At 41.2% G+C, this 15,030-nt stretch overlaps 1 protein-coding gene across 1 annotated transcript; it reads left to right on the top strand.

Annotated features, from left to right (window-relative positions):
* The first annotated feature begins 845 nt into the window (after positions 1 to 845).
* On the top strand, positions 846 to 12,406 carry stk17al (serine/threonine kinase 17a like). Its single transcript, XM_082530855.1, has 7 exons — positions 846 to 1,217; positions 4,621 to 4,833; positions 8,267 to 8,411; positions 9,192 to 9,318; positions 9,432 to 9,480; positions 9,777 to 9,956; positions 10,636 to 12,406. The coding sequence occupies exons 1-7, from the start codon at positions 1,105 to 1,107 to the stop codon at positions 10,919 to 10,921; spliced, it is 1,113 nt and encodes a 370-aa protein (XP_082386981.1). The 5' UTR covers positions 846 to 1,104; the 3' UTR covers positions 10,922 to 12,406.
* The last annotated feature ends 2,624 nt before the right edge of the window (positions 12,407 to 15,030 follow it).

Below are 15,030 nucleotides of genomic sequence, written 5' to 3'. Positions count from 1 at the left end.
TATGGAAAACTTGCAGGATGCACGCACATTAAAATTAGTGGACTTTCCAACTTTCGGTTGTGCCACATGACCTGATGTGTTATCTAATGAGATGCTTTGAATTCTTGTTGGATGACATAAAGGTTCAATGACCAGACAACGGGGGGGGGGAGAGAATGCGGAAGGCTCTCAAACCCTCAGGGTAGCATCATGTTCATGACTGAGCTTAAATGTGACAACAGTCAATCTCACCTGTTCCACAGCCAAGCCCAGAGCAAGTATCGGGAAAACAAATACCAACGATATCAAGCATACTTTAAATATTTTTGAGCGTGAGAGTTTTTGTGTATGTTTGTAGTTTTAAACTATTTGGCTTGTTGTACCTATTGTTTGCTCTGGGAGTCCGTTTTGGAAGTTTTAATAGAAGTAAGTGGTTTGTAAACACCTAGGTTTATGTCTTATTAATTTGCCCTTGTGTACTTGGACGCTTATCTTTCTTTTAGAGTTTACCTTTATTTTAAGTCTAAAGCTGGTATGGTATCCTACGATTGACAGACTCATCTAAATGGCCTTATGTGGGGATATAAAATAGGTTTCTGTTTATATGTTTATTTTTCCTTATACTCGTGTATTTTACAACAGGCTACCGTTTAACCGAGTGATTGTTATCAGCTAAAGTTATACTTATACCAATCAAAGCAAAACTAATGCTATAAGTGTCTATTTATACGTACCTGCCGTGTTAAGATCGGGTCACTCACTACCGCATGCCAACCAGCTGGCTTGCACCTTGAGAAGTCCTGCTCTGCAAATTCATTGGCCTCTGCTGCTTAGCGTCAGCGCAGGGGGCTGGGCTCTGATGAGGACTTTGCTGTCAGGAATGCATAGTAGCACTAAAACCCCACTGACTGTGTCGCGCTGCTGCAGACATCACCTTTATGTTTGGGACGCACTTAAGCTGGATTACATACCGGTGGTTTCGAACAGCTTCTGTAGCCTCTAACTGACCTTTTTTATTTAATAATTAATATTATGCGAGTTTTTACTTGAGCTTACAAGAAAGTCGTCTCCTTTTTTGTATTTATTTGGCGAGAAAGAACTGTTTCATTACACGGCACGACTTCAATGCCACCTTCAACAACCATGAACAAAAGCGGAATGGTTACAAAAATCAACACCAGGATAAGGACTGACCCGTTCGCTGGCAGCTACGAGCTGGTGGGCAAAGAACTGGGCAGGTAAGTTTGTTTGTTGCCTGAAGGTTTTCGTTTTTTTTTTCCTCCAAGCAGTCATTGACAAAAATCCTAATACCTTCGTGCGTTGGCTGGACGTTGCAACAATGTCTGAACAGATTTAGGCAAATCGCTTAATCATATTAGAGTTACTCTCTGCACGTGTTACTGGGAAGCCTGCTAATTGAATATTTCCAATTGCGCTTTCAATCTGCTGGCGCGGAGCAGCGCTTTGGCACACGCAACGCGTAATGGTAATGCGCTTCTGTGAGTCCTGGCTGGAAGTTGCTAAATAGTTTTGAGACTCTGAAACATTTTTTAATTCTAAACAGTGACAATAACGAGTTGTGTGGAAATGCATGGACTGTTCTTATACATTGTCTTTGCGATTTAAGGAAGAAAGGTTTTCGACTTGCTTAATATTTCTGCTGAGGTCCCGCGTGCACGATCCATTATATCCTGGTGTAAGTGGTACTGAAAATGAAAAACCTCAAATGTCAAGAGTGCTTAAGAATGGACTTGGAGTAATCGTTCTGAATGCGCGGCGATCTACACTGACATCAAGAAACATACGTGCAACAACTAATGATCAAACATGCGAAAACACAAAGCAAGACTTTCTAATCCTGGCCTATATAGTTCATTCTTGCTGCTTTCTTGACTATTTTCCTGTTTCATGTACCTGCTTTCCCACAAGTTAAATAAGCTGTCTACCAACAGTGCCTTTTTTTTTGTTTTGCTCTGGCTTCCTCTTTCTTTAGCCACATATATATTTATGTCTCCCAGTTGCTGGTTTGTGGATGCCAGCTGAAATTCCAGATTCCCGCTGTATTTAACTGGGGATTCCCCAATGTGCCAAATTACAATGACTTTCTCTAATAAGCACTGCAGCATGAATAAAGAAGATGAGCTGTGTTTCGCTCCTTGGGTTTCACTCAATTCAGCAGCTGGTTGCACTCTCTGTTTTCACAAATCAACTTCAGGTTTGTTCTTTTGCACATGCTCAGTAATGTCCTAGTAAGTAGCCAATTACCTTTTATAAGACACCCTGGGACATGAGGGAGAGTAGCATGACCTGTCGTGCTGGCTTTAGGCTACCAGTGTAGTCTACAGCATCCTATAAACTTTTTTCTTTCCCTTCACTACTACCATAGATCAACTTTCACCCCCCCCCCCCCCCCCCCCCCCCGTTTTTTTTTTTTTTTTTTTGTTTTTCTTTTTTTTACTCCCTTTCCCTTTCTCAACATCCTGAGATCAGGCTTCATAATCACATTAGGTGCAGGAATGTACGTAAGTGCCGCATGGCAGGAGATTAGCTTTATTGTACATTTGAATGCCGAACATTTCAACTGTAAATACCAGGCAATAATTCAGCGTTTGCAGAAAAAAAAATGCCTCCTGACCCTTTTTTAAAGCCTTCTCATTATCACGCTCTGCATGGTTTCCTGCAGAAATGGCACAAAATATGTTTTGGGCAACCTGAAAGCAGGAAGAGGAACTCAGGTTGTGTGTCAGACTGTCTGTGAAAAAGGCAAATAAGAGCTGTCATTTTTCATTACGCTTCAGACATGAGTCAGTGAGCCTCTGGGGAAGACAAAATGCAAACTGCACAGGAAACCAGTTTCTTAATCAAATTATCGCCATCTTGCGCAAAGGAATGTTTTGTGTCACAGTAAATTTGGTGATTGATAGCAAATGAGTTTCAGACAGGTTCCTGAAGAGAACTGTTTGAACTATATAACCGCAATTGCTGATTATTTGAGAAAGCACTTCTCATCATTAGCCAGAGTATGTTAAGACCTTTCTGTGTTAACAGTGAGATGTTGGTATTTTTAATCCAAAAAAGCAAAAATGTATTTTTTAAAATGTTAAATTATAGCGTGATATTTTTTTTCTTTCTTTTTTTTTTTTTTAATAACAGAAATATTCTTTTCATCTTCCTGGTGAACATGGCCGGCTACAAGATGGCCTTGTTTAGTAACCTCTGACCTGTTGTCAGCCTTTGAACGGACCCCCCCGGGCTGCCCTTTTCAATAACCACTAGTCATTTCTTTTCACTCTAATATGTAGCACCCAGCCCACAGCTCTGAACTTGGCTAATTAAGGATGAAAAGCCCCTGATGGCTTTTGCCTTTTCAGTCTGAACAATGACTCGTCACTACACTGCGAGACTGGGAAATGGGGTGGCAGCCAGCACACAACCAGACTCCATCCAGAACAGTAGCTGTTTTTTGGTCAGCAGCACAGTCAGCTTTAAGCAATACTGTGTGGGAGGAAAAATAGCTTCATTTATTTAGTTATCTTCTAGCATATTTTGCTCACTTTCCCCAAGCCTTGTGTGTTGTGTCTAAAGTGTAGCGTAAGAAAACACTGAGATGTTAGTTAGGTGTAGATGTTAAGATTACAGTGACTGTCTTCATGTTGCTTGGGTTCTAACTCGACTGTCAAACTGTGACATCCCCCCCAGCGTGTGGCCTGCTCAGTCACATTCATGTGGGTGGTCTTGGTCTCAGGACTGCTGTGTTTAGCTGACTGGTCAGCTTTTGTACAACTGTCAATGCAGAAGCAGTCTCTGGCTGAGGGTCTGGGTGGAGGTGTCAACACAATTCCATTTGTCCCTGCTGCTGTCAGCTGTGAAGAAAGGGAAGTGGTGCACAAGGCCTCATTTTCAGCCTGGGAGAGACGGCTGGTGATTGTGTTGGTTTGACCCAAATGCAGTTCTGAATACATCGGACATCCTGCCCTCACCCACAGCTGACCCTTAGCACCTTTTATGACTCTATTAATGTACATTCGGGGGGGGGAGTCAATGTTTATTAAAATTAAACGTAGATAGTCTTAATGCTGTGTTTTACCAGTGACATTATGCAACCAAGCTGTCACATCTCTTTGTTTTTGCTTGACCTACAAAGTCGCAATACCCTTATCAGAGCCCTGCCCTCTATTCTGCCGCTCTTGCCAAAAGTGTCAGCCTTATCTGCTCTCCTTCAGACCCTCCTGAAGGCTAGAGGAACAGGAGAAAGAAGGGGGATCTCTCAACGAATGCCTCCTTTGCACAGCATATCAGTGGTGAATAACGGTCTAAATTTTTCAAATGATGCCACATAAGCACCTTATCTCTGGACTTTTCCATAACCGCACCCTCGCTGTTGCACTTGTAGCCAATTGGGTTGCCTTTCCAAAATGCCTCATGTCTTCTTAACAGTCAAATATTGAGTGGATTGTATGCATTTTAAGTGACCTACATTTAACCCAGTAACAATTTGAAAAGGAAATGGACCCATGTCTAAACAAATTAAAAAAAAATAAAATAAAAAATAAAATAAAATAAAAAAACACAGGAAGGTGATTGTGATTTTTCTTCATGGCTAAACACTCTGTTGCTCTTTTTGTTATTGTTGTTTCCCAGGGGAAAGTTTGCAGTTGTGAAGAAGTGCATTGAGAAGGCGACAGGGAAGCAGTATGCTGCCAAGTTCCTGCGAAAGCGACGGAAGGGCCAAGACTGCCGCATGGACATCTTAAATGAGATTGCTGTGCTGGAGCTGGCCAAGGCAAACCCCTTTGTGGTGACACTGCATGAAGTCTATGAAACCAGCACTGAGATCATTCTCGTTCTTGAGTGGTAAGTCACTAATGTTCTACATCACAAATATTCAACTCTCTTTCCCAAACTAGCAGTGGTTTGGATAGCTAATGGCATCATACAGCAGTAATCTAAATAATTCTTCCTGAATCTAAGTGTTTGAGCCATAGCAGAGAACTTGAGGGGGGTGATTAGGTCACCAGGTATTGGTGAAGAGAAAGGTGGGGTAGGCTCTGCGCAGGTTTCCCAGGTGTACCTTACAAATAATTCTTTTTCATAAGCACAGGTTTAGTTGGAAAAGCCTCAAATCTTACATACGTCATGCAACATCCTGTGTTTTGCAAGATAAGAACGTCAGAGCTTGGTGCTTCTGTGTGAATAATTAGATTTTATGCAGTATGGTCGGCTGATTTGCAAGAATAATAAAAAAAAAAAAGGAAGTATTTCCTGGCATAGTTCTAGGCAAGTTGCTAGTTCTTAAAAAAAAAAAAAAAAAAAAAAACCACCCACGTGTGAAATGCACAGGCTTGCACTAGTTTAACATGGTCTCTACCTTAAATGGAAATTCTCTGTGTCTGTGGTTAGTCGCTCGTCTCGCTGTAGCGTGAACACCTCAGTTTCTTGTTACGCTTACTGATTGTGATGAAGTGTCACTTTAAATGCCACAGTAAAACTGCAGCATGCTTACTGTGTAAAAATGACAACATTAAGCTATGGATTACTCATTTAGATGCTACCGCTTGAATCTGGTTAAGGCAGTGATGACTCTCAAACATGCATGTGAACACAGCAGGTGGTTCACACTGCTGATTCAGTTCCCTAACAAGGTCAATTCAGCATTTGGCTTTTAATACTGTGGTTCAGATTTAAAAATCTTTAGGTATCTAGCGAGTGTCATCAAACTCCTTTCATGAAACACTTTAATTAGGATTTAGAAAGATCCCTTAGCATCTTAACCACCTCACTTCCCTCATTACACAAAGGAGTTTGTCCTTGAATCATGTTCCAGGGACCCTGTTCCACAACTGCTCACTTCTCAGGCAGAAATCCTTCTCCTGCTCAGGATCCACTCCAGTTATTCCCTTCCCAGACATGGAATGCTTCTGTAGAACAAAAGCTTCTCTATGGGGAAGGCTATGTTTGACCTCTTGACTAAAGTGCGAAAGGGGAAGTAGCACCATAGTTCACCCCTGCATGCCTGCAGAGAAAACATAGCAGGAGGTCAGTCTACAGTGGCCCACATTTCCTCTTCAGCCGCCAAAGAAGTTACGCTGGGAGTTGTTGGTGCGCTGGGATTTGAAGCAGAGTATGCATGCACGACATCTTAGCTCTGACAAAGCTTCTTTTTTTTTTTTTAAATGTCAGTTATTTTCTGCTGCATGTCCTAAAAGCTACAGAAGAACTAACAGCAAGCGAATGAAAAACTGCATTCACAAACCGTCTGACCTCGGCATGAGTTTCAAGAATTGCAAACCATTTTCCATTTCCTGTGGGTTTAAATGTAAGCAGCAAGCAAAGCGCAGCTCCCAAAAGTAGCACACAGCCATGCCGGTAAAATGTCGTGTGCACACACACTTTTTGTAGCCACAACCACTTCCTTGTCAATGTTAGAGAAATGAAGTCAGTCTAATCATCTTCAAAAATACAGCTCCAGCATGCGTCAGTACCAAAGAAACCCCCAGGGTAATGACTAGTTTTAGACATGATCACTTTCATGAAAACCAAATCGCCTCTAAGTTCTTTTTGTGGAGAGTAACTTGAGGTAATCAGTGAGATAGGTTATCCATGGGGGGGGGGCAAAGTTCTTCCTAAATGCTATGCAACATAACCCAGGCTGTACTGGACTTTAACTGAAACATGCTCTAGGTGACAGAGGGCTATCATGTAGTAATGAGCCAAAAAGAATGATTACTAATCAAACAGAGGATTGACTTGTTTTGCCCCTTTTGCTTTCTTATCTATGCATTCAGAGTTTGGGTGGGAGTCAGCTGTTCTTAACTCTTGTCTTAAACCAATTATTTAGCTCAAACAGTGTGGTTGTGATAGGTTTGTTCTTTTGGACTGTTGTAGGGAGGATGTCTGCCTGCATTCTAAAGTAGGGAATGCATCAACTTCCAAAGCACAGCAACAATATTCAGACTTCAGGGAATTAGCCTGTCATTCTTGGCCACAATATATGCAAATGGTCTTTATTAGGATTTGAAAGCAAGGATCATTAAATTATCCATCAGACTAACTTATTCCTTCAGTTCCTTCACCCACATGAAGGCATCAATAGCCAGCTTGCATTCATTTGGTTTACATGTGCAGATCAGCGTAAACCTATTGAGCCACTGCTCTTAAGTACTCTGGGGGTCATCAGCTGGGATTGACTGTGTTTACAGCAAGCAAGTATTTATTGCTAAGAGTTTAAAAAAAGAATTAGGTCTGAGAGAGGTAGAGTGCCCAAACCCAAAACAAAATGCTTTCTATTTTTACTGCTCAGGTTATTGAAGTTGGCAGGTTGAGAAGGCTAACGGGGATTTTAAGGTGCTGCTTGTATAACAGTCATGCCCAGGACCTAACGGGGACTGGAAGGTGCAGCTTATGTAACATTTGTGCCCAGGGCTGGAACAAAAAAAAATTTCCTCTGAAGATAAAAAGCATGTCTGCTTTCTAAATCCCCCACATATGGTTGCAGTGTTTTTTGGAGGGAGTCGACTGTCAGCTTCGTGCATTGCTAGAACTGACGGAGCACCTAACATAAATCCACCATGTCTCCACATTACTTAACGTTGTTATACAAGCACAGCAGGGCTATGCAGGAATCTTACTATTACTCAAAAATGAGCAAGCAGTTTGTTTCGAGTAAAGGAGTAGAAAACGATGCATGCTGGGGCTCATACAGAGCGGGTACAAACTTCACACTTCGCTGCTTCTTTCTTTCTGTTAAAATATTTTTACAAAGTGGTTAGGTGGCGGGTGTTTTTATTTTTTGTCTATTTCCTTCCCCTGTTTTAGTGAATTTATTTCAGTATATGAGGTTGTGAAGGAGCTTATCTGAAGCTGCTGATATGACCATTCTTATCTCTGCAATATTCCTGACAAGAGGAAAGTACTCACACAGGCGGGGTACCTAACACTGTACTGATTTATGTTGGACTCGCTTGCAGTGTGTAGATGTGGATGAACTTTGTTTCTCTAACACAAATGAGGGGGAAATGGTTATATAATTGTAAAGAAAGCAGTAATGGCTTTATATTTTTTTCCCTTTTTGTGCGATAGGTTGATAATTTGCATTGCCAACTTATGTGAATGAAACTGAGTGGAAGGGTGTGTTTGTAACTTTCGAGGAGCAATTTATTATTACAAGTGCAAATGAAAGTGAGCCAAGCTAAACTTCACTGGGTGGTTATCCACTCAAAGTTATGTTCTTCTCATCTTATCCTTAGTTTCTTTTTATTCAGTTTTCCTTCCTGTGTTTTTCTTCCAGTGCCGCCGGTGGCGAAATCTTCAACCAGTGTGTTGCGGACAACGACGAAGCCTTTACAGAGAAAGATGTGATACGACTGGCCAGGCAGATCCTGAACGGGGTGGCCTTTCTGCATCGGAATAATGTGGTGCATCTGGATCTGAAGGTAAATGCACAAGAAATGTTAATGACAAATATAGGACGGTGCGTTCTCTCAAGAGTCAGAATGGGGAAGATATTATTTCTCTTATGCAACCACAGCTCATTCAGCGTGCCACGACTTTGTTCCCGTGAGGAATCACTTTATAAAAGCATCTGACCTAACTATCATGTTTTCTTTGATGTGTCTTGAGGTAACAAAGCAGCCGTCACTGAGATTTTCTTTTCTTTCTTGATGCGTCGGGCTTCTGGTTACACATTACACAATGTGTTCTAGATAAAATTATCCGTTGAGATGCACTAAATTGTTTTAGAAGGGCTTTCAAATGTTTGAGATCTTGTGTCAAACTGTTTTCAAAAGAGAAATCATTCATTATCGAAGCATTCCTGTGGTTCCTCAGGCTTTGCTGGCTCAAGTCTGATATTTGGATTTCTCTTTCTTGTATGTATCCCATTGTTCCAGCTAAATCTGGCATTAGGCCAGCCTGGCCTGGATTTAGGTTGTATGTACACTACAGTATTTACATAGACTAACCATAGAGCCATTTAAGTGTTTGGCAGAAATGCCTTTACCTCTCTTCAGAATTGTCTGATAGGCTTATTGGATGATCTGGGCTCAAAGGCCCAGTTAGCAAGTTGACTGATGACCTAGACCCCTAATCCTGTCAGGATCAGTTTTCCCAAATGCTTTGACTCGTAGATGCGTAATTAATTACCTCAGGCTGCTCAAATCAGTCTTTATCTCCTTATGTAACCTTTGCCTAATCCGCATGTGTGCGCTCTCCAGCCTCAGAACGTCTTGCTGACCAGTGCCACACCTCTAGGGGACATTCGTATTGTGGACTTTGGCTTGTCTAGACGAATGGACAACATCACAGAAGTCAGGGAGATCCTGGGTACCCCAGAGTATGTGGGTAAGTCCTGCTTTCAGCTACAAATTACCCAAAACTACATGTTTCTTTTTCTGTTTTTTCAAATGTGAGCACATTTTAAGGTGACTAACTTTGGCCATGTGTTTCTGTTGCAGCCCCAGAGATCCTGAACTATGAACCCATTAGCACTTCTACAGATATGTGGTAAGTGTGCTACTTTAGATAGTATTTCCACTCATGTTAGAGGACTCCACACACCGCTAATTTAATCTAGATAAATATTCAAGACAATGACATCACCTCCCTAACGTGCAAAAGACAATTTTGTGTCTAGACCTTTGACCACAAGACAAACCTTGCTACATACTTGCATTTAATTGGCTCATCATAGAATAGTGGAAGACAGCCAGATGTGTGGGGCTTTGCAATACACTGTGTAACCATAAACGACAATGACTTGCCCCATAAACACCTTCTCCTTTCTCCTTCCTCTTTACCAGGAGTATTGGGGTTCTGACTTATGTCATGCTCACGGGCGAGTCTCCTTTTCTGGGTGCTGACAAACAGGAGACATTCCTCAACATCTCTCAAGTCAACATAGACTATTCACCGGATACATTCGAGGGCATCTCCTCGCTGGCTGTTGACTTCATCAAATCTTTGTTGGTTAAAAACCCAAGGTGAGGCTCTTTTTAAACAGTAAAGGTGAAGATGAATAGATGTTATGGCTTAATGTGGAGAGTTTCCATCAGCATCACTTTGAGCAGATTAACACACCAAGGATGTGAGTCAGGTTCACACCGGCACGAAAGCACACGTCGGCACACGTCTAAATGAGCGTTTGTGGTAACAAGATTTGCGTCACTTGGGCGAGAAGTCGTTTCCTTTCTTGCAAATGCTGGTTGTGAATTTTACTCATTTAGCAAACTTTTAGTTCAGCATTTTTGGATTGACGTTAGATCAAACACTGATGCACGTCTTACCTTTTCCCTGCATTACCATTTCGTTAAATTCAGCGGAACCTCTAAGATCTTTAAAAAAGATACCTTAATGTGTTTAGAAAAGCATCAGCAGATGCAGACACACAATCTCCAGTCAGTATCATTTAATTGCAGGAGTACAGTGGCAGCACTGGAAAAAGGCAGATATTTCACCGTCTGAGTAATCGGTTAGAGACGGAGGGGAAAAAATCTTGACAGCAAATGGCGTCGTCTTTGTGGCTTTTCGTGCCCAATGTTGAAAAGCCAACTTGTAAGAAAATGTCTTGAGTGAATCTGAAGATCTAGGCAATCAATCTGTTATGTAATGTCTCTGGGATTTTTCCACTTATGCACAGTGTTATTGTGTTTGTGTATACAGGAAGAGGGCCACAGCAGAGGAATGTCTCAATCACCCCTGGCTGAACTCCTGTCCTCACTCCCACCCACACCTCCACAACAGGTCGCCGTCCTCTTTGGATGAGCCGGAGACGAGTCAGTCCGAATCGGAACCAGAGAGTCCAGCTCCGTCCCCTGAGCTAGACGTGATTGGATCATTTCTCAGGTGCCCAGGCCAAGGTGAGCTGAAGGCGGGCCGTGGCGCCTTCTCTTTCAGTGAGCCCCCTTTCTGCACAAGACCCGAAATCCAGCAGGAGCTCATTTGCTGACTGATGTTTCACAGTTGGAAAGGGACTCAGTAAATTGAAACTCCATGGAGCAGAACCTGAAAACCTTTAAGCCTTGAGGTGCTTGGTTTTGATCGGAACCAGGACTGTGTTTGAGTGGCTGCAGTTTGCCCGCCTGCTCCTACTGCTGTGACGTCTGTGAGCTTGATACCTCTGCCTGCGCCTGTGTGTGTCACTGTGTATATGTTAAATAATACACGCTACTCAGTGCTAGTTAGAATGATTGTACAGGAGGAATATGAGAGGGCTTGAAGATGCAGGACAAAGGAGTGGGAGAAAACAAGGACTTTGTTGAGGACTGCACTGCTGCCTTATGTGATAAATCTGAACTTGGCTCAGCTGAACACTGGCTAGTTCACCCCTGCACACATACTGCTTTATCCCCAATTAGCCTTCGGACGGGGTTTCAGAGGAGAGATGGCCTCCCACTTCTTTGGATGACTTCACTCAGTGTGTGCTCTCATCTAAACAAGTTACGTTTCAGTGACCCAGACAGACCTTCTGTGACGAGTTGAAGAAAGTAAAGCATTCTGACAGGTGGATCTACTTAAGAAAAAAGAATGGAAAGCAATGAGCAGCGCCCTATGCGAAAGCCAGACGTTAACTGTATTGTTTATTAATGTGTCTTGTACCATTTTAGCCCCTCAAACGGTCAAAGCCACATCGATGCCTGAGGTTAAGATAGATATGGTAGCATTGTTATTATTGAGGACAATCATGAGCACTTTTATTTTGTTATTGGACTTTTGTGTAAAACCAAAGGCTCATCAAGCACAGTTAGGTGTCACACGATGTACTGTACATATTAACCAGTCTGCAACACCCTCTGTTTTTGTCACGTGACCTGTTTTTTTTTTTTCTTTTTCATTAAGTGCCACTCTTTTAACCTCACTTCTGTTAATGTTACAGTTGAAATTTTTACAGTTTTTTTTTTTTTTTTTTTTTTTTTTTTTTTTGGGTCGGTTTTGTTGACCTTTGCACAAGTTGCACATTTTGGTTTTTGTTTTTGTTTTGCTGCAAGGTTGCCATTAGATATCATGCTCGACAAATTTTGTGACATCAGCCTTTTTTTTTCTTTTTTTTTTTTTAAATATGGAACAGAATAAAATATAATGTCACGGAAAACTGAAGCCCAAGATGTCTTTGAATATGTGATGTTTGCCTTTAGATGCTCGGGAGCAGAGAATTGACATTTTCTCAAAAGAAAGTACTGAAAATGTATATTGAGTTTGTAATATTTTTTTTTTTTTGTTGTCGTTTTGTTTTATCATTGTATAGATGTTAATGTCATTATATTGTATTTGGTAACTTTGTTAACTTTTATGTATTACTGTGTTTCGCCTCTCGAATTTCAGGAAGGTTTGCACTTGTCCTTGTGGACGTTATGTTAAAATAAATAAATGTTGATGGCTTGCATTATGAAATTTAACAATCATGAGAAATACATTTGAATTTTGTATCAAAATATTGAGTCTGGTTGTGGTGAGTTTTTCCTCCTCCCTTTCCTTTTTTTCTTTATCGTAGCAGCAATAAGAGAATATGCTTTCTAGAAAAACTAAAAAATGTAATAACATGTTTATGATGTAATTCAATGAGATCCAGTTAGTGGGCATGAGCTCTTCCGAGAAGGCTGACTAAAAATAAACATTCATGAATTCCAGACAATCGATCTTTATAAATCTATCTTTTCCTCTTAGAACCATCATCATGACGTCAAAGTTTTTACATTTTTCCAGTATCTTAGTAAAATGAGCGATGCTTTGATCTGTTGCTTGTTTTTTCTTTTTCCGCTATTCTACAAATGTTAGGATGCTAACACACTGAACTAAAATAAGAACGTCACAGTATGACGTCAGCATGTTACATACAGGTACTGGCACGGTGCCTGATTGTAGTTTAATGGCCGTTTCTTTTCTTCATTCCAGCTTTCAAATAAAACTGGGTTGGGTGGTGAGGGAAATCAATGCTTTCCAAACTGAAATTAAAGAACTGTTAAGCAAAAGGAAGGTCCACTAAAGCTGTTTTTGTCAGTCAATAGAATTTAAATTGCTAGTTATTTTTTTTTTGTCTTGACATGAATCACTTGGATTTATTATGATACAGAGCTACATATCTAAACATAGATATGATATATTTGTGAAAAAGTTTAAATATCAAATATTTCATGACTATCTACACCAGGGGTGTCCAACTCCAGGCCTCGAGGGCTGGTGTCCTGCAGGTTTTAGATGTGTCCTTGATCCAGCACAGCTGATTTAAATGGCTAAATGACCTCATGTCTTGAAGTTCTCCACAGGCCTGGTAATGAACTAATCATTTGATTCAGGTGTGTTGACCCAGGGTGGGATCTAAAACCTGCAGGATACCCGCCCTTGAGGCCTGGAGTTGGACACCCCTGATATAGACACTATTAGCACGTCCTATGGATCTCTCTGCTTGTTTGCACTGTTGTTGCTTAGTTACAATCACTTGTATCTAACAATGCATACAAAACAATCCTACGTAGAACAGCAGTGACCAGCCTTTAACATTTGTGATTAAAAAATAAGGTATATTTTCTTCTTGATTCCCAGTTTGGGAACAGCACTCAGTCTTTGTGAGGCTATCATACTTTGTTATCATCCCATTTCGTATTTTGCATGCTGCTGCTGAACAACAGCCCGTTTCATGCTTTCTGTTGAGCTGCTGTCAGTAGTTCACCTGTGTGTCCTTAGAAAAGCATACCAACACAATTACATTAGCTAAGAGCAGATTTCCTCTGAAAGCATCTGTTTTTCTTCTCAATATGTCTTTCTGCATGCAGCATCATAAATTTACAAAAAAAGAAGCCCCCTCAGGCTAGTCTTCCTTAAATATCCTGCAGCCGCTGTGAACAGGAAATGCCAGGATTATGTAAAGAGGAACAGAGAGCAATCCGTTCCAGTGTAATATAGCTTCTTTCCCTTTTTTTTCTCACCCCTGTGATTGTTTACTTGTGTCAGTTCAAACAATATCCGTGCCTGCCAATATCCCGAATTCTTGCTTTAATGTCTTCTTCCTCTTGTTGTTGGCATTGAGCCAGTTCATCTCCATGGTCCTGGTCTGGTGGCTCTTGGCTGCATCTGCTGTTTCCCTTAAAGAAAATCCTTCTTCTACATGGAGCTGAGGAATGCCAGAAATGTCTCTAACTGGCCTGCTTTCAACATTGTCCTTCCAAAACTGTCTTTTATGCATCTCTTCCCTTTCATCTTCCTTATGAATTTGTTTCCATACCACAGCGCACACACATAAACACACGCACTTACTAGAAGTCACTGATTAAGTGGCTGTTTCCCAGAAAAAAATCAGGTTCAGTTCATGTGACTTTGATATTTGCGGTGACCATTAGGAGATGATTTAAGGCAGATGTGGAGACAGTTTGTTCTGTCTTCTAACTTTGAGTGCACTCCAAAATCTTACCGTGTGGCAAACAAGAACTTAGTTCCTACAAATCCAAACAAATATGAAAAGCTGACCAAAGCTTACTATGGAATCCAGATAACCTGCTTTCAGCAGTCTCTGTGGACTGTCACGGTCTTGCTTAATGGTTTTAAATGATATCAGGCAGCAAATGTTGCTTTGAAACACCGAGTCTAAGCAAAATTCATTTATCTATCTTAAGTCAACCAGCCAAAAAAGATAACATTAAAATAACAAATACTGTTTTTGCTTGCATTATACAAACTTTGACTACACATGATTTTGTTGCCATTAAGCAGGGGTTTGATTTAATGGTAACCAGCTGCATATCCTTAAGACATGTCTGTCAGTGCCACCCACTGTCATATTTTTCCCTTGAGGTCTGCAAAAATCCAAGACTGGGATTTGCAAAACGTAAATGGAAAGCTGAAAATGTTGCATTCTACTGTAACGGTCCCAATAATCAGTTATATGAGAAAGAATTGTTGACAGCATGGTATTTTGACTGTGGCATTCCCATCCATCTGCAACTGACAGCTTAGGAACACATTACAAAACTGGCATTTGGGAGGTGGAGCAGGGAGGTGGAGGCGCTGGAGCCCGTCCCAGCTGTCATAGGGTGAGAGGCGGGTACCCCCTGGACTGATCACCAG

Source organism: Aulonocara stuartgranti, assembly GCF_965226115.1.
Source record: "Aulonocara stuartgranti genome assembly, chromosome: 4".
In the NCBI taxonomy this organism is placed as follows: Eukaryota; Metazoa; Chordata; class Actinopteri; order Cichliformes; family Cichlidae; genus Aulonocara; species Aulonocara stuartgranti.
The sequence above is the reverse complement of the archived record's forward strand: the minus strand, read 5'-3'. Positions and strand labels throughout refer to the sequence as shown.